The 25,802-nt window shown below is 41.1% G+C and overlaps 1 protein-coding gene across 6 annotated transcripts in view; it reads right to left on the bottom strand.

Moving 5' to 3' along the window:
* mctp2b (multiple C2 domains, transmembrane 2b) overlaps nucleotides 1-25,802 on the bottom strand; it is a 493,262-nt gene that overhangs the window by 146,314 nt on the left and 321,146 nt on the right. For all 6 annotated transcript variants that reach the window (XM_063065909.1, XM_063065910.1, XM_063065907.1 and 3 more), the window contains 3 exons: nucleotides 24,368-24,469; nucleotides 18,999-19,073; nucleotides 14,936-15,055 (listed from right to left, as the gene is read on the bottom strand). In XM_063065909.1, the coding sequence (XP_062921979.1) occupies nucleotides 14,936-15,055; nucleotides 18,999-19,073; nucleotides 24,368-24,469 (297 nt within the window). The remainder of the gene's footprint in view (nucleotides 1-14,935; nucleotides 15,056-18,998; nucleotides 19,074-24,367; nucleotides 24,470-25,802) is intronic.

Genomic DNA, 25,802 nt, shown 5'->3' with positions numbered 1-25,802 from the left:
GGGACTGCTTACAGAACTCACCTGTGAAAGTAAATAATATTTCAGTTAACAAGGTGATGTTGCATTTTTTTTGCCTAGTTATTATCTTTTTGTTGCCTCAAATCATTGTAAAGTCTCTGCCGCACATTACCTCCCAAGCTGTGTTCAGTGACCCTCAGCAATGCAGTCACTGCTTGATTTATGTGGTTATACTGCCATCTTCTGAACAATAATGGTACCTCAAAAGAGCCATTCAAAAAGGAGACGCAAGAGATACTGGAATCTGGAACACCACAGAAAACGCCAGATGGATTGAATACAGTATTCAGTCTAGGTTTTGGGTCAAGACCCTTCATCTGGACTAGATGAATGGCCTCAAACCAAAACATCGTCTTTCCATTTCCCTCTATAAATACTGTCTGACCTGCTGAGTTCTTCCAACATTTTGTTCCATTCGAAAAGAAGCCTGCAAAATCCACTTTTTCTTCATCTTAAAGAACTCTGAAGGGATTTAGATTACTCAGATATAAAGGAAATTTTGTGACTGGTCTTCTAAGGCTGAGATCTTTACCAGTAAAAAAAACTGGATGTACTGAGCCAACTTCCCAAACCTATTCCCATGTCCAGCATGTGGTGTTTAATGCAATATCCCATGACTACAAGGATATTGACTCACATTTGGTTTCAAATAACAGGAGGAAGTCAATATTTGGCCAGTTGTAACTGTTCTAATTATTGAAAAACTATTCTCTTTCATCCTCTTTTGTGATAGCACTCCAATTTTCTTCCCTTGCAATCACACATTACTTACCCTGTTCAAAGGTGGTACGGAATCAACTTCTACTGTACTTTCCAGCATCATGATGTAGTTAGCACTTCATCTCTGGCTGAGTCATAATCAGTGCGCAGTGAATAGTAAATTAAGATTATGGGGCGCACAGGAGTTAATACTGATAAAATATGTTGGTAGCAGATGCCAGAGTTGGCACAAGTTTAGCTTGAATCTACATAATCTCTCATTGTTCATCTCTGATACAAATACTGGTAGTTGTGGTGAAGCATGATTGAATGAATGGAAGGAAAATGCCATATTCAAGAGGGCCTATTCACCATCTTCCCCACTGGGCTCCCAGCCCAGCCCATTAGGACAAGTGTGATGAAAAAACACCACAGATTCAGCAGATGCTCAAAATCAAACACAAAGTCCTGAGAACTCAGCAGGTCGGACAGTATCCATGGAGGAAAATGAACAGCTCATATTTCGGGCCAAGATCTTTGTTTGAGTCCAACTGAAGGGTCTCAATCCAAAATGTTGACTGTTTATTTCCCTCCAATAGATGCTACCTGACTGACTGAGTTCCTCTAGCATGTTGTTGAGTTGCTGGGTATGAACAGTTTTCCTTTCTCCATCCAGTTTTTGATAAATCAATTCCCAATGGACGGACTTCTTACATTCAAATGTTAATATTTTCCACTTGCACTAGATCAAGACCTAACCATCAGAACACTTCAAACATTTCAATGCAATGGCTTCTTTAACCATGCCACACACACAAAATGCTGAAGGAACTCAGCAGGCCAGGCAACACCTATGGAAAAAAGTAAGCAGTCGACGTTTCGGGCTGAGACCCTTCATCAAGACAGGAGAAAAAAAGATGAAAAGTGACAGTAAGAAGGTTGGGGGAGGGGAGGAAGAAATACAAGGTAGTAGGTGAGAGGTAAAACCAGGAGAAGGGGAGGGGTGAAGTGAAGAGCTGGGAAATTGATTGGTGAAAGAGATAAAAGGATGGAGAAGGGAATCTGATAGGAGAGGACAGAAGGCCATCGAAGGGCGTGAAATCGAGTTGGAACCTCCATCAGGTTGGAGGCTACCCAGATGGAATAGAAGGTGCTGCTTCTCCAGCCTGAGTATGGCCTGATTGTGGCAGTAGAGGAGGCCATGGAGAGATATGTCGGAATGGGAATGGGAAGTAGAATTAAAATGGGTGGCACCCATTATTGATGATGCATCTGTGAGTCCTGACTTAGACTGGGAGACTGCTTCATGATTATCAGTGAGACCCGACGTAGACTAGAAGACTGTTTCTTGAATATCAGTGAGACTTAACATAGATGGGGAGACTGCTTCGCTGAGCACCTACACTCCGCCGGCCAGTAAAAGTGGGATCTCGCAGTGGCCCATTTTAATTCTACTTCCCATTCCCATTCCTACACGTCAGTCCATAGCCTCCTCTACATAAGGTGACTGCCAAGATATAATAAAGTAGTGGTGGTTGGAGATGTGAAGGGGTGGCTTAGTGGGTAGAGGTATTGATCAGCCTTACTTTTTGGGGAAAGTAACTGTTTTTGAGTCTGGTGGTCCTGGCATGGTTGCTATGTAGACTCCTCACTGATGGGAGTAGGACCATCAGTGTGGGATGAATCTTTTATGAAATTCAGAAATATGAAGAATATGGAGAGCTCATCTGGAGAAATGTTAAGCCAATGGCTTAAACTTTAATTTTGCTTGTCTTTTCACAAATATTGTTTGAGCTGCAAAGAGTTCCAGCATTTTTAAACTCAACAATATATTGCTCGTAGAAAGGCTCATGAATTGGCTAAGCAGGCAAGTTTAAATTGCATGAAGGATGACCAATGAAAGCTGTGATCTCTACGCCTCCAGAAACAAAGGTAAGGAGAGCAAGTAGTGCTCAGAGTGACCCTGGTCAGACGCCATCACCAGTTCCCTCCTGGGAATGAAGCTCAGGTTTATTCTATTGGTGATTTTACTGAGTGCTGGAAAATGGGACTAGCTTTGATGGACAATTGGTTAGCATGGACCAACTGGGCCAAAGGGTCTGTTTCTGTGTTGTAAATCTTGAGTGAGATGCAGAGATGCACAACACCACTTGGAAGTTTTATACAAGCCACACACAAAAAAAACTCTGTGCGTTCACAGTACAACACTGTCAAACCTCCTGAAAGAATCTAATAAATAGGAGCTTCAGAGAAGATAGCAAACAAACATTACATGTAAAAGGTAAAGTGCTGGTGGTTCTGATATTTCTGTGCTCTTGACTGACAACTGTCAGTGGTTGAGGTTTAAAGCTCAGAGTGCTTTTTTTTTAAGATATGGAAGCAGAATTAGGCCATTTGGCCTATCATGTCTGCCCTGCCATTCATTCATGGCTGATTTATTATCTCCTTCAACCCCTTTCTCCTGCCTTTATTCCATACCTTTGACCGTGTCTTTACTAATCAAGCACCTATCAACCTCTACCTTACAGATGGTGGAGGGAGTCCAACTGGCTAGATGCTGCTGTAATAGTATTGGACTACTGTGCTGCGTCTCTTTCTGCCTGATCGCATCCTCACCCTTCCTATAAACAGGCAGGCTTCAGAGAAGTTGGTGTTCATCTTTATGACGCAAATGGATTCTAGTCTATGTGATTTTAAATGACGTAGCTCCATCCATGATTAATTTCATCACCCAGATTCTATATCACCCTCTGCTTTCAAGAAGCAAGACTGGAAACAGGCCAAAGGAATCATGATCCAGATCTAACTTGTGACTGCTAATTCTGTGAACTAGATTAAAGGGAGAAGGGACTTGGATTTATCTGCAGCCTTCCACATCATCTGGGTGTCCCAGAGCACTTTACTGCCAAGAAACTATTTATGAAGTGCTGAAATGTGCAGCACGACAGCCAACCTGTGCATTGTGTTGAAAATACCCAGATATTCCCAGTTTTATAAACATCAGAAGAATGATCTTTATGGGCTATTGGGCACCAAAAGCCATGTAAGATTTCCAAACACCTTCGTGATACTGTGAGAAGGTACCCACTTCTTTTCAAGCTACCAAGTGCAACGAGGAGATCCGTAGCATCTGGTCTGATACATGTAATGAGAATAAGGATGCATATGCTGAGTGAGGAAGTGCAGTCTTTTGAGAGGGGCTTGTAGTTTGCTGGGTTTGGCAAACTAACTCACTTTACATTTCATGAACTGTCTGTCAACTGAGAAATTACGAAGTTATAAAACAGAAGAGAGCGAATGCTCTGATTGCATTCAAGAGCCACGCAGTTTCTGTTTCCTGTAATCCATATTTAGCTTTGTGTCAGTAAACTATTATTAAATGACTAAAATTATACATGTACCACTAGTAATTCTTTCTGTGAAGTCTCTGCCTTCTGCGCATTCAATGTTGCCAAATTTCAGCAAAGTTTTGCCTAAAACATTTTGTTAGATTAACTTTTTGTACATTAGCTGAAAGAAAGCCTTATATTCCGTCTGGGCATCCTCCAACGTGATGGCATGAATATAGATTTTTCCTTCCGATAACCAAATTTCACCCTCCCCCCCCCAACTTCCTCTATTCCTCGCCCTGACCTTTTACTTCTTCTCACCTGCCTATTTCTTCCCCCTGGGTTCCCTCATCCTTCCCTTTCTATGGTCCACTCTCCTATCAGATTCTTTCTTCTTAGCCCTTGACCTTTCTCCACCCACTTGGCTTCACCTCTCACCTTCCAGCTAGCTTCTCTCCCCTCCCTTCACCTTCTTATTCTGGCATTTTCCCCCTTCTTATTCTGGCCCAAATTGTCGATGGTTTCTTCATTTTCATAGATGCTGCCAGACCCGTTAAGGTCCTCCAGCATCCTGTGTATGTTGCTTTGGATTTCCAGCATCTGCAGACTTTCTTGTCTTTATCATTTTGGTTTGAAGTGCAGTTGGTCTCTTGCAATATAAAGTGTGAGGTATTGAAAATAAATTATTAATTCTTAAATAGTCTTTGATTGCAAATAGGTCATTACCTTGCAACATAAGTTAACAGTTAAATAATCACATTTGCCCATGGAAAGACAGGAGGTATCTGTGTGAAGTACCTGGCATGCACGTGATGTCAGGAGAATGAGATATGTGTCAAGATGTGTGTGATATGCACGGAGGGAGATGAAGCTGTCCGTGTAAATGAGAATGTAGACCTGCAGAAAGCCAAAATGAAGTGGCAAGATATGAATAAGATTTAGAATGTCCAGAGGTTAAAGGTTTTGAGAGAGGCATGAGGAGTTAGATTCAGCATAATGGGTGGGGGTAAGGGTAAGATAGAGAACAGTGTAGAAACCAGAAGATGAGATTAACTAAACTCTGAGGGTGCATTTAAGTGGCAAGGGTTTGGAAATAAATTCACAGAGGAGTAATGACAGTAGGCATAATAGGGAAGCAGGATCTAAACAAGTCAAGGTCCAAATTAGCTAGCAAAGTAAAGCTTTGAGGTAAGTGAGAGGAACAACAGAGAAATTAGCATTTGTGGTCACAAGCTGCAGTTGAGACATTCACGGGCAATGGGCAAAGGGACCAGGGCAGTGGATGAGGACAATGGGAGAAAAGTGGATGGGAGGCAAGAAGGAGATGGAAAGAAGGAGATGATGTTGCAGATGCTGGAATCTGGGGCAAAAAGAAACATGTTGGTGGACAATCTCAGTGGGTCAAGCAGCATCAGTGGGGGAAAGGAACGTTTCAACCTTGATACAGAAATATTGACTCAAAATGCAAACAATCCCTTCCCCTCCTAGTTCTCCTCCCTCCACCTCACCAACAGATGCGGCTCGACCACTGGGCCACTCCAGCAGGTTGCCCTTTTTAAACACTATCTGAAAGTGAGCCAGGTTGAAGACGGGTAGAACATGGGTTTTCAACCACTGGTCAGGATTGATCACGTATTGTGCGTCACATTTAGTCAGATTATGCCATCGTACTAAAAAGAAGATACAATTTAGTGAAAACTTTGAGGAAACTTAAAAATGCGGTGCCCACAACTCTCCGTTCCAACACCATTCACCATCCTACCCTACTCCCACGTACATTGCTGAATCCCACTCTACAAGCTCAAAACCACTTGAAATTCTATGTGTCCTGTTTCTGCAGTTTTGAACTGGAAGCCTCATCTGTACCCTGATGTCAAACTATCAGCCAACATGGACCACATTCAGGGGTTCCCAACCTTTTTTTATGCCATTAAGCAAGGTCTTAGTCATTTATACCCCAAGAAGCAGTAGCATTGCTTGAAAAAAATGCTGTTTTTTTTTCCAAAAACTGACTGAACATGCATTACTACCGTTTGTAAATCTATTCACTTTTATTTGACTAAAGAGGGCATCACTACTGAGTTAACCATTTCTGGGCTGTTTTGTATCACTTCCATCAAACACTTCCTAGTTGAGTCTTACTTGGTCTTTGACACAGTTTCCTGGTAGATGCCCATCAAATGACATTCTTTAAGTGTGCTGCTTTTACAGGAATGGTTGAGTTTGTAGCTGCCACGCATTACAGGACAATGCATTGCTCGACTTGATTCCAATAAGATAACTTGTACTTTCTGTCTGACCTCAATCCTCACCTTATGGTATCACCTCTCCCAGCACATTGACCTCTGCCACGCTATTCCAATCAGCCTGACTCTGTCCCAATTCCCGCAACCATTTCCTGCACCCTCCACTCACTGGTTTCCATTCTCACCAATAACTCAAAATCTCCATTCGTTACCTATCCATTTCTGACTACCTTGGAGAGGGCACCAAATTTCTTGATCACTGTTGTTTATCTTAATTTTCTATCCTATATTCATTCTGTCCCCTGTCTGCTCCCATCCACCATTAAGGGAGGACAGCAGAGAAATTGAGGAGAAGCAACAATTTAGAGAGGGACAGAGAATGGAAGGAAGGAGACAGAGGACTGGGCAACAAAAGCAGCATTACGAAATGTGAAGAACAGAGCTGAGACAAGAGAAGAATAACAGGCAATATAGCTACACTACTGGATTTTGATAACACAATATTTTCATTGATCAATACCATAACCTTGGCAAATATATTCAGTTCAGCTATTACAAACAAGGCTTCATCTTTTATTATCAGCACAATAATCTGAGTCGTGTGCAGTTACCATGGTGTTGTGCTAACCCGAACCGAACCAAGCTGAAACAGATAATGGACATTTTCCCTCCAACTGGGCTAAATCATAGTGAATAATCCCCAGGGTCAGCAGGAGCAAAGTGCTCACCCTTTCTGTAAGGCAGTGGTGCAAGTTTGCAGCAGAGAACCGACCCAAACACTGCATTGATGCACAATGGAGTTGCCTTAGAGGGCGCCTTTTTATTATTTTGGTGGCATTCACAAAAGATGAGTACGAAGAGCCCTAAAGGATCCACATATTAAAATATGCAGATGAGACCTGCTAGAAAGCAGCATTAAAATCACATTACACTAAACCACAAAATGAAAAAAAAAATCCCAGAGCACAAGTTGTGTTTTTGTGCGAAGTTTTCCAGCAGTTACATTATCGCTAAAGCCTTCTTGTAACTATCACCGGCAGTGAATATAATTACATCCTACCCACATCAAGCACGCCCACATCCAACCACAATGAAAAGAGCTGGCTTTCCGCAGGACCCAGCAGACAATGGAAAACAGAAAACCACCTGACATGCATCTCAAGGAAAAAAAGATCTGTGTGTCCGACTAATAAAAGTGACAGCTTCAGAACAGAATGACAATCAAACCTCAGTCGCTGAAGAGACAAGGCCACACTGTGTGGAATTCTAGGTACAAGGGGAGTTCCACCGCGGGACTATAGTTCATTCAAGGTATCAGCCTTCTGAGACAATAATTTAATGTTATTGTGCTCAATTAACGCACAGGTTAGTGTGCTGCCTTTTGTGAACTACTGACAGTTGTGTAGGTTGTCTGCAATATTTCATTTCCACTAATGTTTAACGATGACAAGGAAGAATAGGTGGACAGTGCTAAAGAAAAATACTGAAGTTGTTGGCGAAGAGATATCTTTTACATTTTGAGTATACACAACAGAGCAGCTTGGCTGTAATCTGCTGAACAGGCAGTTAATGATCTATTATGAGAGCAACAGACCTTAAAGCAACAACAATAAATAAAGCCACTTTCAACATGAACCTTTGCATTGAGCTTTACCTCCACTGAAAACAAAACCATGATTAAATACTTAAAATAGTCTGTGGTTATTTAAAATGTGGCAAAGGAACAGGAGGAAGTCATTCACCATCTCAAGCCTGCTCTACCATTCAATAGGGTCACGGCTAACCTCCAGCCTTGATTCTGCAACCAAAGCCAAAAAAAAAATCACCAATCACAGTGTGAACTTTTCAACTGATTCTCAGGTGTTCAACCTGACCTGACCAGACCAGACCAGGGCACAACTAGCTTGGAGCATTTACTGCTGGAGGGATGTTATTCAGAACACAATTAAACAGGCTAATGTGCATGAGAAGTTCCAACTTTGGGAAATTAAGGTGGAACACCAACCTTGGGCATGATTAATGCTACAACTCTGTTATCAGACTCTTGAATGGACCTTTTAAGCTAAAAAAAAAATGAGCTCATGATCTTCCTTTCTACCCCGTCAGCCTTCGCACTTTACTTGTTACCTGCACTGCATTTCCTCTGTAACTTTAATACTTGTTCAGTGTTCCGTTTTCTTATTTACTTCCTCAAAAAAGTAATGCTTGGAATGATCATTCCAGATTACACATGAACAAAAGTTTTTCAATATATCTCAATGGATGTGAAACTAATAAACTAATTCTAATTCCTCAATCCTAAAACCTTCAGATCTTGTATGATCTGCTGTCTGATAAAGATGAAATCTTGATCTCATTACCTACCTCTTTGTGGCCCTTATATTTTATTTACCCACCTGCACTGCACTTTCCCTGTCACTTTAACACTATATTCTGTATTCTATTATTACTTTTCCTTTTGTACTACCTTGACATCTTTAATGTTTTGAAATTATCTCTGTGGATGGCATGCAAACCAAAGTTTATAACTGTATCTCATTACAGATGTCAATAATAAACCGATTTCAATTCCTCAGTCTTACAATCATGGGAGCTCAGCTTGGCTCTCTTTAATCTCCTTCATTCCAGATTTTAATCAACCTCTGGATTTTCCTCCTAAAATTTCTCTGTCTTTCTCCCATCCTTAAAATCAACTTCCTTCACCAATCTTGCGATCATTTTCCCTAATATCTTATGTAGTTCGGAGTCAACTTTGCACACTAAGCGACATCCGGCTATGTTATGAATGCAATAAAAAGGCAAGTTATTGCTGTTACACTCGGTGTGCCGTTGTGATTTATTTCTCACTGGGGTAGATGATGTCATGCTCCCTGGAGTTAAGCATTCAGCCTCTTTCTTCTTCTGAAGTTTTATGGTGGTTGGCAAACAGGTTTAAGGTGCATTACCTTGGAGTTATATATGGTGATGTATACATACTTTAATAATAAAATTTCCTTTGTACTTTGTACCATCACCTTCTGGACTGGAGTGTGGGTCAGAATATCTAAATCCTATATATTTATATTTGTATCAAATTCTATTAAAAAAAAGACTTGCATTCTTAAGGAACTGCACTATATGCTTAAAGAAAAAAACCTGTGATCCTTTCTGTAAAATATTGCTAATGTTAAATTGTATTTTATTCTGTAATAACTTTAAAATCAACCATGTCCTTTCTTGATTATATCTTGAATACCTCATCTGCCTTCTCTGTTCTTTATCTCACACAGTGAGTTGTAATTTGGCTTAGTTGAGGTATGTATCACCTGGAAGGTCTAGATAAAGTGGATATGGAGAGGACGCTTCCTACAGTAGTGGAATCTAGGTCCAGAGAGCATAGCCTCAGAATAGAAGGACATCCCTTTAGGACCCAGATGGGAAGAAATTTCTTTAGCCCAAGGGTGGTAAATCTATGGAATTCATTGTCACAGGTGGCTGTGGAGGCCAAGTCATTGGGCATATTTAAAGCAGAGCTTGATAAGTTCCTGATTAATAAGGGTGTCAAAGGTCACAGGGGAGAAGGCAAGAGAAATGGAGTTGAGAGGAATAATAAATCAGCCAACATGGAATGGCGGAGCAGACTCAATGGGCCGAATAGCCTAATTCTGTTCCGATGTCTTATGGTCTTACAAGTGGTGTAAACTCACAGTGGATAACTGGTGCCCATAACTCAACAGTAGGATGTCACACTTTGATGTTGCACTGATTGAGAAGGGACGTTCCTACATCTAAAGTCTCCGGTAAACTGGCACAAGCTTGAGAGTTTAAAAATCAAAAATTTTTTTACAGTCCTTAAATATAGCCAACTAATACAGCAAGATTGTTAAAACAAATAGTTGTTTTGTTTGAATAAAACTGTCATCTCCTGAGAGCTGATTTTAGAATTGCATTACTGGTTCCTAGCAAGTTACAGGCGCAAGTCTGAGACACAGGAGATTCTGCAGGTGCTGGAATATACACAGAAAGGTTTATTACCAGTCCTGATGAAGGGTATCAGCTGGAAGAGTCAACTGTTTATTTCCCTCCATAGATGTTCCCAGCCCTGCTGAGTTCCTCCAGCAGTCTGTGTGTTATGTGCATAAATCTGTCACTTAACAGTTCATGATCATTAACCAGAGTGTCTAGAATGACTTCCCATTTGAATGAAGTTGCAAAAACAGTCTCTAACATAGACTAGGAAGCTTCAAAGCATGTAACAAATTAACATCTGTTTATAGATTGCTAAAATCAAAATCTATTGGGACTGGAGGACCTGACTTAAAAAGAAAGATTGAAAGGAGGGACCCTGTCACAATTTCTCAATTAACACACATAAAAGTTGCTGGTGAACACAGCAGGCCAGGCAGCATCTCTAGGAAGATGTACAGTCCACGTTTCGGGCCGAAGGGTCAGGGCAAAGGGTCTCGGCCCGAAACGTGGACTGTACCTCTTCCTAGAGATGCTGCCTGGCCTGCTGCGTTCACCAGCAACTTTTATGTGTGTTGCCTGAATTTCCAGCATCTGCAGATTTCCTCGTGTTTACAATTTCTCAATTGTTCAGGTGCTGAGGAAATATACAGTCATAGAGTCATAGAAAAGTACAGCAGAGAATTAGGCCCTCTGGCCCAACTAGTCTGTGCCGAACCAGTTAAACTGCATATTCCCATCGACCTGCACAGGAACCATAGTTCTCCATACCCCTACCATCCATGTATCTATCCAAACTTCTCTTAAACGTTGAAGTCCAGCTCGCATGCACCACTTGAGCTGACAGCTCATTCCACACTCTCACAACCCTCTGAATGAAGGAATTGTCCCTCATGTTCCCCCTAAACTTTTCACCTTTCATCCTTAATGCATAACTTCTGATTGTAGTCCCACCCAACTTCAGCGGAAAAAGACTGTTTGCTTGTGTTGTGTTCCAGGTGTTGATCCATGCCCTGAGCTCATCTGCCTTTCCTATGATACTCCTTGCATTGAAATATAAACTGCTCAGGACGTTAGTCGCACCATGCTCTACCTTATGGTTCCTAACGTGTTCCTAACGTTGTCTGGGGTCTTAGCAACATCTGTCTCCACAACCTCTCCGCTAACTGTTCTGGCATTCTGAAGCGTGTTCACAGTTACATTGTTGGGAAAATGGAGCCAAAAGCACAATACAGGTTCCCACAGCAGTAATGTTATTAAGGACAGTTGACTTGATGGTATATTATGACAGTAAATGATTCAGGTCTGGGACTCTTTCTCAGAACTTGGGGAAAGAAAGAAGATTAAGAGTTGATAAGTAAAAGTTGAAAAAGTTAAATAAAATAAATTCTTGCACCATTCTCTTCAACCACTTTAGAAACTCTCATCATGTGAATGTCATGACTATTCAAGCTAACTAGGGTTTGACATGTTCATTGTAATTGAACATCTACAACAGTGAAAATGTACAACACCGAGTAGCAGAGGCAACCATGACACTTTGCAATCCAGGTTACTAGACTGCCAAAACAAGCTCTGGAAAACTATCCACCCCTAATTTTGTGAAAATATTGCCTAGCAACTTGCTAAGCATGTGGAATTGTGCTTGGTGATGGAGGATATGCTACACAGTCCAGTATAAGGCATCAGGCAGAAATACCTCGACAGATGTAACATGCAAAGTATCACATGTTTGCATCTCAAGCGTGACAGCACCAGCCCCATGGCAGGTCCTGATCCTACCATGTCACAGGGCCTTGCAACATGCTAGGAGCTTGTAAAGCTGTCATTCCCAGTAGAGCAGGACACTTGCTACGAGAACATTTGTTCTGGAGTGGCAGAGGGGCAGGGTATGGGAACAAGCACCATAGTTAGATCTGGACACTCATGGCAAGACTAACCTGTTGTTTGATAAGATTATGGTTGACCTGATCTTGGCCTCAACATTTTCCTCCTGTTACAGAATACCATCAACTGCCCACAGACCATAAGTCTGAATATTGAAACAGACAGTAGGCAATGGTTCCGACTCTGCAATTCCCTGTGGCAGAGAATTCCAAAGGTACATGGCCATCAGAAAGAAGAAGTTTTTCCTCACCTACAAATCAAATGATGAACCTCTTATTCAGAAACTTTGCTTCCTAGTTCTGCATTCCAACATAGCCTTTTAGAAGTTATCTGATAAGTCCTTCAGAGCTTTGTGTTTAAATAAAGTTGTTTCTCATTTTTCTAAACTCCCTTGGTTATAGTTTCAACCCATTCATCTGTTTCCCATAGGACTGCATAGGGCCATACCAATTGATTCCTAGTCTACAGAGCTTAGAACTTAGCATTTACACATATCCAAACTGTTGGCGTTAATATTACAACTCCTACTGCCCTACAATATTTTGACTGTAATATTCCTAAATTCAAAAGTCAGGCTCACCTCAGACCACTGCTTAAGACTCTCACCTCTGAATCCGAAGCCTGTGGACTCCAGATACACACTAGGAATTTGAGCACAAAACCCAAGATGATACTCTGTGGAGGGAGTTAAACTAAGGGTATCTTAGCAATATTAAACTTTCAAAAGCCATATAGATAAGTGCATGCAACAGGAATTCTGCAGATGCTGGAAATTCAAGCAACACACATCAAAGTTGCTGGTGAACGCAGCAGGCCAGGCAGCATCTCTAGGAAGAGGTACAGTTGACGTTTCAGGCCCAAGGGTCTCGGCCTGAAACGTTGACTGTACCTCTTCCTACAGATGCTGCCTGGCCTGCTGCGTTCACCAGCCACTTTGATGTGTATTGCTTAGATAAGTGCACGGATAGGAGAGGCTCAGATGGCTATGGGCCAAATGTGGGCAGCTGGGACTAAGTCACTGGGCAACACTCTCATCTTTGACGAGCTGGGCTAAAGAACCTGCTTCAATGCTGTATGACCGTTTCTCTGGTGATCAGCTGCATCAACATTTCAAAACAACCAGAGTTCTCACAGTCTCTTTGCCAAAACTTATTCTTCACCAAAAATATATGTTTAAAAAAAGCTGGCATTATCACATCATTGCTTACACATTGGCTCTTATCCAATGCGTTATCATCCCTTCACGATCAGATCACAGCAAAAATACTCATTGTTGAAAAATCTGATAATAAAGGCCAAACGTGGGCACAATTTGGGTCAACAAGTTGTTGGGTTTACAGCAAGTATCACATGTAGGTAAATTTGACCCTAGTATGATGAAATATGCAACTGTTCTCTTGTGTACCATTGGGAGGTTAATTGGTCAAATGGGTGTAAGTGGGTTGCACGGGCTCTTTGGGCATGAAAGGGCTGTTACCATGTTGTATCTCTAAATAAAAAAAAATGACCTGCTACCGTGCTGCAAAAAAAAAGCTGTTCTTTACAAGTCACTGAAGATTATGTAGTTCACCATCCCTAAGGAGGTGGCATCTATTAGTCCTAAGATATATTCCTCTAGCAGAGTGAGGCAAGAGGACCTAGGGGAAGGTTGTATGCCTCCTGCAGCCCACCTTATTTCAGTGAGGTTCAGAAACTCCAGCTCCCCCTAACAAGGCGGATTTGTATTCCCTTTGCCTGTAACATCCCTTGAAACTGCAGAGGCATGCGTGTTCCAGGGGCTTCAAGCAATAACTGGATGCCTGTGGCCAGAATCCAGTTGCATTTTGAAGAATCGATCACAAAAATACCAGAAGGATATCCAAGCTGCCTTTGAGGGCTAGCAGGGTCAGCAACCAAAGTTGGGAAATGACCTTCTCTCAATGGATTTATGAGCATCTCGCACTAGTTCCATCAATAAATCCATCGGCAAATCCAGAACTTAAGATCTGGATTGTGTGCCCTCATCCAAGGTCCTTATTGTTCATCATTGGCAAGTCCTGAGTCAATACTGAAGGTTGAAGCCTGAAGGTCAACCAGAAGTCCAAACTGAAGCCCTGAGGTCAATTGGGAATCCAGACCAAAAGTCAAGGCCCAATGGCTGGAACAGCAAGGCTGCGAATCTCTGCAAGTTCTTGGTGGGGAGGGGGGAATATTCAAAAGTGCAATATCTGCAAATCCACGTGCCTGCTGGAGGATGAGAAACAGCTTGATTTGCCGTTGTAACTTTGTCACTTGGCATGTTGTGTTGTGTTGTGTTGTGTTGTGTGTTGTTCTGCTGAGCATGATGAGCGTGCTGTGTTGGCACTGTAACGTGTGGCAACACTGACAGGCTGCCCCCCAGCATACCCTTAGGTGTGTTGGTTGTTAGCACAAACGACGTTTTTCACTGCATGTACATGTGATAAATAAATCTGAATCCAAATCTGACAATCAACCCTTGTGCCTTCAAGGAAAATTATTACGATAATTCCCAGGAGTTCTCAATAATTCCTTTTTGTAAGCATTTCATTCAAAATCCATCTGAAACCCAGGATTATAAAGAGGAGAGGAAGCCTTATGAATTATCTCTATAAATAAAGGAACCATAAATATGTACATTATTTAACAGAGATCATTGTGTATTGGAGACAAAGAGATTTACAGCAGGAAGATACTGCGCTCAGCCTGAAGGCAGTGTTCTAATCTTCCTTTTGTTCTGTTTGCTACCATTATTGAACAGAGCTCTGAACTTCTTGTGAAATGCAAACTAGAGAAAAGAAAAATACGACCTACCATAAAGGCTATTAAACTTCTCTGAGCAGATTCCCACTCAAAACAGCTCTGAACATAACAGACTGTGCTCCATAAGGTCCTGGTGATATTCCGGACTCGTCTAAGATTCCTGGTTAATACCTGCAAACATCAAGCAAAAACAATTGTCACGCTGCTGAACTGCACAATAGATCTTGTACTGTCTAACAGCAGCATCTTGCTTCTCAAGCAACGGTGACTCAATATGAAGAGTAGGCAGGAACATAGTTTGGGGCTTTCCACACACCCATAATTCAATCTCTCTTTCAGACAGTGGATGAAATGTTAAACTGAAACTTCTCTCATCCCTTTGAAGGAGCAGGGGAGAATCCCTCTATGTTTATCCCATGATCAATTAATCAATCAGATTATCAAGTCATTATCACACTGTTCGTGGGAACTTGCTGCATACAGTACAACTGGTTGCATTTGTCCAATAAGTATTCCATGAGCTATGATGGAATTCACTGGAGCATCAGAAGAGGAATAATATAAATGCATGAGAATGAAACAAATTTTGCCTCATTTCTCCACACAACTTTAACAATGAATCCCATGATCTGAGTGGCCATCAGGTGTGAATGCAAGCAGTGAAAATGCCCCCTGCAATTGGATACCTTAAAGTTTTTAACCTTTCCTCATTAATCTTTCCTTCTCCATGTTTCACACTTCTTGTTCTGGAAGGGAAGGAAGAATTTGATTCCAAATATCCAACTCAAGCTCAGACCGAAGCCAGCGATGGTCAGTAGTGAAGATTTAAAGCAAAGTTTTATGTCAGAATTACAAAAATAAACTCCCTTTATCTCTTACCATAAAGATCAAACTCATTGACAAAGAGGCTTTCCTTAGCATTTCCAGGCATTGGCAAGGAGGTTCTCCTTGGCACTTCTAGGCAATAGCAAGGAGGCTCTCATTGGCAATTCTTGACATTAACAAGGTGGCTTTCCTTGGCTCTCTTTGGCATTGGCAAGGAGGCTTTCCTTGGCAATCCTTGGCATTGGAAAGGAGGTTCTCCTTGGTAATTGTTAGCATTGACAAGGAGGTTCTCCTTGGCATTAAAAAGGAGGCTCTCCGTGGCAATCCCTGGCATTAGCAAGGTGGCTTTTTATGGCTCTTCTTGGCATTGGCAAGGAAACTCGTTGGGATTTGGAATCAAACAATTATGACACTTTTGCTTTATGTTGCAGAACCAAGAGTAAGTGGATACACTTTAGGAAAGATGTCAAGGCCTTATTAAGAGAAACAGAAATTAAATAGAATGGTTCAAAATAGAAAATGCTGGGAGCAGAGTACTGTAATTAATAGTTTCTTTCATCATTTTGAATGTTTCCGTACATTAGACATATATGCACGAAGCAGTTTTGACAACTGACAAAGCTTGCACTAGCTGAAAAACTGCTAGGTTACTTTTAGGGTCAGAGTTGTTTCAGTACATAATTTGGGACCTTGCCACTACAGTTCAGGATTTTTCAGATCAGCAAAATAGGGCCTTCCCAACTCAACCATAGGAGTTCAGTGGCACTTGCCAGCAAGATTTTGGATGATTTTGAATTGGGATGGCCTGCAGATAACGAACACAGAACTGAACTGAATATGCCTGGACTCTTTCTCGTTCAATTGGTGTTTTAGATTCTGTGCTTTTCGCTCATTTTTTTTTTGCTGCAATTTGCCTGATCTGTTTTTTTTTGCACTGGTTTGCATGTTCTTCTCTGAATGCGTTCCATGGTTTTTCTTTATTTGTGGGGAAAACGAATCCCAGGGTTGTATGCTGCATACATATGCTGCTAATAAATGTACTTTGAATCTTGAATCTCTTGAAGATTTGGTCAAGAAAATATTTGATTTTAAGTTTAACTGGGCATGGAAAAGTGTTTTATGCAGTTGCACAGCACAGAAACCGATCCTCTGACCCACCAAGTACATGCCAACCTTTATGCCCATCCAGATTCTTGTCAAAGAACCTAGAGCAGGAGTTCCCAACCTTGTTTTATGCCAAGAATCCCCACCATTAACCGAGGTAGACCTCAGGTCCATAGACCTCAGGTTAGGAACCCCTGGTCTAGAGCGATGAGTTACTGATCAATAACAAAGAAATCACCCATTCAAGACAGAGATGAAGTGAAAGCTTTTCTGGCAGAGGGTTATGGAATTCTCTTTTCCAAAGGATAATAGAAGCAGATTCCAAATGCTTTTTAAAACATTAGAATAAGGATGTGAATGATACTGAAAATAGAAAGGAAGAATACAGAGCTGACCTTACACTTAAATCTGCCATGGAGCAGAAGGCTCAAGTGTCTGAGTGGTCAACTCTGCTGGTATAATTTTAAATGGGGAACTAAAACAACTGGATATACTATTTTCAAAGATAATTCTTTACTTGTGGTAATATTACTTTATAGAGTACATGTGAATTATACGTACTGTTTTGTGCATCTTGGTCCAGTGGAACGTGGCTTCATTAGGCAGTATACATGTACGTGGTTGAATGGCAGTAAATGTGAACTTGAACATCACAGGCACAGTTCTGCAGGCACGGTTTTGTCAATACATACTGTGAGGTAAGGTAAAGGTGGGGACAGATCTTTCATTGTACTACACTGGGATACAATACCAGTGGACATAATTCTGTCACCGTATAACACTGGGGCAGAGTACTGGTGGGTACAGGTCTGACATTGTATAATACATGTACCTTACTGTTCAAGTTCAAGTTTAATTGTCATTCATCCACACTCATGTATGCAGCCAAGCAAAACAGCGTTTCTTTGGGGCCAGCGTGCAGAACACAGTATAGACAAACATATATAGTTACGATAGCACATAGAGACACAAAATAATATTAGCACAAGTCCCTGAGTGGCATGGCCTTAAGACTGACAAAGACTGGTTGGTCCTGGCAAGCATTGATCTGTCACAGTACAACACAGTGAGACATTACAACCTGAGGAAAACAGGAGGTATATGCTCTCTGAGAGAAAGATGATAATAACTAGCCCTTTTAAAAAAAAAATCCATTGCTTCCATGCATCTTTCTTAAATGGTTTGAACAGTTGGTGATAAAGTTTGGTTCTAAAACTAATAACGCAAACTTTCAAAAAGGGGGCAAATTTCAGGAGTTTTGGCAGATCCTGTGTTATACACCCATTTTTCTCTTTCATTTTTTTATTGTTATGTAATATTTGCAGTTACAGGAGACAATTTGAAGCATTGAGCTTGATTCTGATGTCTTCTGTTTCCAAATGAGGTTTGATGAGGCCCAACTCAAGGCAACTTGCCAGCCATATCTACATCCTGACCCACAGCATCACATCACAATTTTATTGGGAAAAAAAACCTGAAGGTCTTTGGGTGAAAAATGTAGACATACAGCATATTATAAGATTACTTGAATAGATGTTCCAAAAAGATGACACAAGGTCAAAGGACTGAATGGTTTCCTTCTGTGCTATTTCATTGCATGGTACAAAGTAGAGTAAGAATGAGACCAGAGGGAAGAATTCTGGTCACACATTAAGAATGTCTTTGTACTTCTCTTCAAACAAACAAAAGTAAAATACAAAAGGTGAATATTTCTGCATCATCCCTGCAAATATCACTTGATCCATACTTTCTTCTTTTAGCATTAATGCTCAAGTATTATTTTTATTTTAGAGATACAGAACAGAATAAATACTTCCAACCTGCAACAACCAGCAATCCTCAACAACTCCCAATTTAACTTTAGCCTAATCTCAGGACAATTTACAATGACAAATTACCATACTAATCTGTACATCTTTAGACTGTCGGAGGAAGCTTGAGCATCCAGAGAAAACCCACCCACAACGGGGGCAGATATGTACAAACTTTTACAGAGGATGTCAGATTTGAACTCAGAACTCAGATGCCCAGAGCTGTAATAGTGTTGCGCTAAGCACTATGCTACCCTGGTGCCCAAAAGGACCCTTGAAGCTATATAAATCTCTGAGCACATGGAGATCAAAGGAATGAGTGCTAAGCTGCTGATATATAGATTATAGTTGTTAGTCTTAAAAAGCTGAAATACCTTTTTTGAAAATTTAGGGTTTTCTTCTAATTTCCTTGATTCCTTTGGTTTAAAAGTTCTGAGGCTTGCTTTAATCTGCGAAAATTTAAAAAAAAACAAACATTGAAAATTTACTCATCATTTTGGGTTATTCACAAGGAAATAAAAATCAAGTAATACTGAGTTAAATTCTGTACACTGAACATAAGACACAGTTTGGTTCTTGAACGACTGGCAAAGCCGTAATCGCTAAACTTTAGCAACAGCGGAACCACTTGGATCACTTTGCACTAACATGGAAGTTTTTTGCTATAATTGTGTTCTTTCTTGTAAAAATTGTGCTTGATTTATTTTTGTGTGATTCGCTGAGTCTATAATGCTGCTGTGAGTAAGTTTCACAGTGTACTTGAGCATAGATGACAATAAACTCAACTTTGACTTTGAACTGTAGCTCAATAAAATTGAGAGAGTACAGAGGAGGTTTACGAAAATGTTGCCTGGGTTTCATCTCCCAAATTACAGAGAAAGGTTGAACAAGTTAGGTCTTTATTCTTTGGAGCGTAAAAGGTTGAGGGGGGGGACTTGATAGAGGTGTTTAAAATTATGAGGGGAATTGATAGAGTTGACGTGGTTAGACTTTTTCCATTCAGAGCGGGGAAGATTCAAACAAGAGGATATTATTGAGAACAAGAGGGCAAAAGTTTAGGAGTAACATGAGGGGGAATTTCTTTGTTCAGAGAGTGGTAGCTGTGTGGAATGAGCTTCCAGCAGAAGTGGTTGAGGCAGGTTCTATGTTGTCGTTTAAAATTAAATTCAATAGATACCAGGTCAGGAAAGGAATGGAGGGTTATGGGCTGATTGCAGGTCGGTGGGACTAGGATAGGGTAAGAGTTCGGCACGGACTAGAAGGGCCAAGATGGCCTTTTTCCGTGCTGTAATTGTTATATGGTTAAATTGTCTAATTTTAGATTTGGAATACAGCACACAATTGGTGCACTGCATATCCAGCTCGCATACTTTGAACATAGATTTCCTTAAAAGGATGAACTAGGTAAATTAATTTCCTTTCCACCACCTGTGAACAGCTTTCATATTCAATATGGTTGGCAGTCAAATCATCAAGTAGCTTGCATAAATGCAAGAACTCTAATAAACACCGACTTCAATAAAATGGATTGATGGTAAAAGCTTCAATATTTCACCTTTCACTTTAAGTTCCTTTAAATGGGAAACACGTTATCATACAACAATACAAGTCCAGCCTGAGAGACAAGACCCAACTGAGTCCTCAAATCACTCAATAGTAGTAGTGCAATCACTCGAGTCGAGTATGAAGTTCTCCTCAGCGGTTCTCTATTGGTGGGTACTTAGGGGGGCTATAGAGGCCCATCCAGGATCCACATATTCTGGTACAATGTGGGCAAGAGTAAGTGGTGGCTGTGATTAGTGGTTGGGTCCTTTGGCTGTTCAGTCTTTCATTTTGTAGCTGCTGCTTGTTGTTGGCGGCACAGCGGATGTCATTCTCATGTATCATTTCCTCCAGGTGCATCTATTGAGTGCTGTCTCCTCTCAGTTTTTGGATATAATGTTGAATTTCTTCAATCTGATTTTGATGTTATCTTTGAAGCGTTTCCTTTGCCTACCAGGGGCTCGCTGACCTTCCTTCAACTGGGAGTAAAAGATCTATTTGGGGAGATGCAAGTTAGGCATCTTAAATTCAATAGGTAATGAATCAGTGAGAAATCAGAGTCTCTAATCTGTACCCCACACACTTTCTCACCAAGAAATCAATTGTCTTGGCAAAATAATGAATTGTAGAATGGGCTCCATTTAGCTGATCAGTCTCAGTATTCAAGCATGTCTCTCTCTTGTCCCCCACCCTGTATGAGTTAATTTGCAGAACAATGCCCACAGAAGTTTAAAGAATCTGCTTTATAAAGATTTAGTTCCTTGTGCAAAAAAACCCCCATAAATCAGCCGAGAACAGCTGTGGAAGCACTTGGCAACTAAAACACTGACCTTTGGATATACTCTTCCGACATGTGGAATGCTTTCCAATTTATGGCACTGTTACATTGAACTGAAGGTTCTTCTCACATGCAGTAAGTTTCCTGTCCCAGCAGGACAGGAGCATATTAAGAACATAAGCAAACAGTGTTCGACGAAGTTCAAAGGAGACACAAGTGAGTGAAAGCATCCAGCCAGGCCTTAGATCTTCCACCTTGAATAGTTCCCAGAGTTTTATTGTTCCAATATCCAATTCGTCCATCTTTGCCATGGCCCCAGAGAAGCAATAATAAAACTAAAATGCGAAACAATATTGCACTTTTATTGCACTGTGGTCTGGAATTTGTGCCTGAAGAACTGAGAACAGCCATTTTCCCTACTCCTCCCTCTGCACCCCAAGGGAAATTATAAACCATTAAGTCAAAATACGCTTCCATTAATTTTCCTCAATTGTTTGAATGCTGCCAAATACTCAGCCAAAACTTACCTGACTCTCAAGTACAGCTTTGCCTCAGAACACAGTCAGAGAATGCAAGTTTTCTATGCTCCTGATAGACCTGGAGAGAGGCAAAACGAGTTGCACCAAGAAGTCTGAGCCATTCTGAGAGGGTATCTACTCTTCTTGTGCTTTGCTCGCACTAATTACCGTTCATTCCTTGGGCATACACTAATAAGACTGACAAGAAATTCCGATGCAAATCGGTGTTGATGTTGATGATATCAACATTAAGATGCCCCATTAGTGCAAACTCAATCCAGGAAAATCCAGCCTTGTGTCTCTTCAGGATATTTGGGGAATAACATCAGCAAAATAACAAATCACTTTTACTACATCATTACACAGAGGAAACGTAGATTTTTATTCTGTTGACTGACTCAGGGTATACTAACTTTCTGCGGCTAAAATACAAATAAGATCCAGCTGTTAACACAATAAAGCATGCGAACATCTGCATTCAGTGAATGCAAGAAAAAAGAAATCTTAGTGAGATACACTGAGCTATCAGCTAGTGTTGCCATATTGCCCTCTGTCCATCTACTACCGTGTACTTAATAATATTCCCCTGAAGCCCTGATGCCTTAGATATTTCCATGATTTCCAGTGAAGCTTCAAATTATATATGATTAACCACAGTCTAAATGAAACCCTAAGGCTCTTTTTGTTTGTCTAAGCTTTTTGTTGCTCCATTATGAAAAAATACAGCAGTTAAAATTTATTTAAAGGCAGCGTTATTACATAATTTGTTTTGTAAACACAGATTTACCTGCATTTCATGATTTGTTTAAGAATGCTTTTGAACAGAAACATAGAAACATAGAAAATAGGCGCAGGAGTAGGCCATTCGGCCCTTTGAGCCTGCACCACCATTTATTATGATCATGGCTGATCATCCAACTCAGAACCCCGCCCCAGCCTTCCCTCCATACCCCCTGACCCCTGTAGCCACAAGGGCCATATCTAACTCCCTCTTAAACATAGCCAATGAACTGGCCTCAACTGTTTTCTGTGGCAGAGAATTCCACAGATTCACCACTCTCTGTGTGAAGAAGTTTTTCCTAATCTCGGTCCTAAAAGGCTTCCGCTTTATCCTCAAACTGTGACCCCTTGTTCTGGACTTCCCCAACATCGGGAACAATCTTCCTGCATCTAGCCTGTCCAATCCCTTTAGGATTTTATATGTTTCAATCAGATCCCCCCTCAGTCTTCTAAATTCCAACGAGTACAAGCCCAGTTCATCCAGTCTTTCTTCATATGAAAGTCCTGCCATCCCAGGAATCAATCTGGTGAACCTTCTTTGTACTCCCTCTATGGCAAGGATGTCTTTCCTCAGATTAGGGGACCAAAACTGCACACAATACTCCAGGTGTGGTCTCACCAAGGCCTTGTACAACTGCAGTAGTACCTCCCTGCTCCTGTACTCGAATCCTCTCGCTATAAATGCCAGCATACCATTCGCCTTTTTCACCGCCTGCTGTACCTGCATGCCCACTTTCAATGACTGGTGTATAATGACACCCAGGTCTCGTTGCACCTCCCCTTTTCCTAATTGGCCACCATTCAGATAATAATCTGTTTTCCTATTTTTGCCACCAAAGTGGATAACTTCACATTTATCCACATTAAATTGCATCTGCCATGAATTTGCCCACTCACCCAACCTATCCAAGTCACCCTGCATCCTCTTAGCATCCTCCTCACTGCTAACACTGCCACCTAGCTTCGTGTCATCCGCAAACTTGGAGATGCTGCATTTAATTCCCTCATCCAAGTCATTAATATATATTGTAAACAATGATTAGTGGTAACCATACAGCAATGGTTTAGCTGTCCCTCAGTTTTTATGATAATCTGATTGCAGCATGCATTGTTAAGAGATTCATGATGAAGATGGCAGAGTTTTTCAGTTAAAATCGATACTTGTACCCAGCTGGAAGCCCGAGAAGAATTTATTTTTCAAGAGTATGTGGAATTACACTCAGTGGCCATTTCATTAGGTACACCTGTACACCTTCTCATTAATTCAAATATCTAATTAGCCAATCATGTGGCAGCAGCTCCATGCATGCCAGCATAGTCAAAAAGTTCAGTTGTTGTTCAAACCAAGCATCAGGATAGGGATTCACGCGACTTTGACCGTGGAATGATTATTGGTGCCAGACGGGATGGGTTGAGTATCTCAGAGACTGCTGATCTCCTGGAATTTTCATGCACATCAGTCTCTAGAGTTTACAGAGAATGGTGAGAGAAAGAAAATAAAATATCCCGTGACAGCATTTCCGGTGGGCGAAAACGCCTTGCTAATGAGAGACGTCAGAGGAGAATGGCCAGACTAGTTCAAGCAGAGAGGAAGGAGACAGTAACTCAAATAATCACACATTACCACAGTGGTGGGGCAGAAGAGTGTCTCTGAACGCACAACATGTCGAACCTTGAAAGGGATGGGCTACGGCAACAGAAGACCACACTGGGGTTCCACTCTTGCACCTAATAAAATAGCCACTGAGTGTCTTTGCTCTGTACTGTTAACATGGGAGCAAGAGAGTAGGCTCCTCAGGCCTGTGCAACAAATGATCTGGACCTTGGTTTTGTCAGATCTGTAGCATATTCTTTAGAGCTACCAATGATATTGGGTACAGGGAAGGTATGGCGACTCCGATCCTGCATTATGACACTAAAATTTACAGCATTAGTCCTATGCACTGGATCTGCCCATTACATTCACTCTATGTGGTAAACCTGGGCATTATATTCTTCATTACTGCAGGAACTTGGTCTTTTCACTAAATGGCCAATAAAGCAAATGAATGGAAAATGCTTATACTCAAAAACAGCTACTGAACAAACCTACAGTGTAAGAATAATTGATACCGTGCTCACTCACCGGGTTAAATATAATGTCCATCTGCAAGTAAAGAACTCCCTTTTCTGGTTGTCCCAGCTTTCTGTTCTTCAGTACATATCCAGTCTTGTGACCACTCTTGACCTAGAGACACAAAGCAGAACATTCTGTGGAGTCGAGACTTAACCATGAAACCTCTCAAGGCCTCCTCAGCCCCAGCAGGAGAATGATCGAGTCATTTGGTTACTGGTCAACTGCACTCTTACACTCAAAGCATTTGAGTAAAGCTGAAACTGCTTTGTGTCAATGTCGAATTATGATTACAAGGATGGTAAGAAGGCTCTAACTGATCACTTCCTCCAAAATCCACTCTACTTTGTTTCAGGAGCTCAAGCTGTATTAACATTATAATTATTGAAAAGGGACTCACACAGCTTAACAACTACACCTCCAAGAGGACGGCAACCTTGTCATAGGTTTGGAGGGTTATGTGCCTCAATGACCCAGAGACCTATTTTGGCTGGAGTCAGGGCCTTATGCTTTGGCTCTTGGTAGGGTCACCCTTGCCAAACAGGTCAAAAGTCAGAGGTCAGGCTCAGAGTGGTCCACCAGTCCTCCAGGTTCAGGGTTTCAGCTCAGGGCTACCAATCCTGACTGGTTAAAACATAATTGTTACAGAAACAGCAATGCAGCATATGGAGGGCTTTCATTGCTGTCCTAAACACCAGTGGCAGTAGCTAACTAACAATTATAGCCATGTACAGAGATGGGAAATGAAACTATAAAACCTTGGCAAAGGAGATCCTGAAACTTAATCCACTATGTGCCTGCAACCCTCAAACAATAGAACCTGAAGTTTTCTCTGGGTTTATTGCATCAGTGGGAAAGTCCAGTAGCAGGAATTCCAATGTACTTCCTCATATGTTTAGTCTTACTGACCCTACATTAACATCACATTTCATCTGCAAATGTGATTAGATCCTGCACCCCCATCTTCCTAACATAAGGTTCCTTTCTTTAAATTTATAACTACTGTTGATTTGTTGAGCACCGAAAAAGGAATATTGTCAACTGAGAGAAAGACAGATGCTCACTCTTTAGAAATGTTTAGCATGTACCTAATACAAGGGGATGTATTTTCTTGTTCTGATTTTACAGTTGTTAAATTGTGTTGACTATTGCCTCGTAAATGCAACCTTGTTAGAAACTTCTCAAGATAATAAATCCCCAGGGTCTCATTATAGTCAATAGAGTGGCTTAAATGATTGATAGGGTGGTTCTCTCATGTTACAAACTCTTGGCAACCACCAATATAATTTGAACATATTTAGCCTTTCCAGGTAATTGTAATAGCAAGGTTTGATTGCTTGCTGGCAGTTTATAATGAGCTTAGTCTAGTCTATTTATTCTACATTCTATCACAAATATCTATGTACTGAAATTCCACAAGTGCAATTTCATAACATGGTCCAAACAC

The sequence above is a fragment of the Mobula hypostoma genome, chromosome 13, assembly GCF_963921235.1.
Source record: "Mobula hypostoma chromosome 13, sMobHyp1.1, whole genome shotgun sequence".
NCBI classification, from domain to species: Eukaryota; Metazoa; Chordata; class Chondrichthyes; order Myliobatiformes; family Myliobatidae; genus Mobula; species Mobula hypostoma.
The sequence above is the reverse complement of the archived record's forward strand: the minus strand, read 5'-3'. Positions and strand labels throughout refer to the sequence as shown.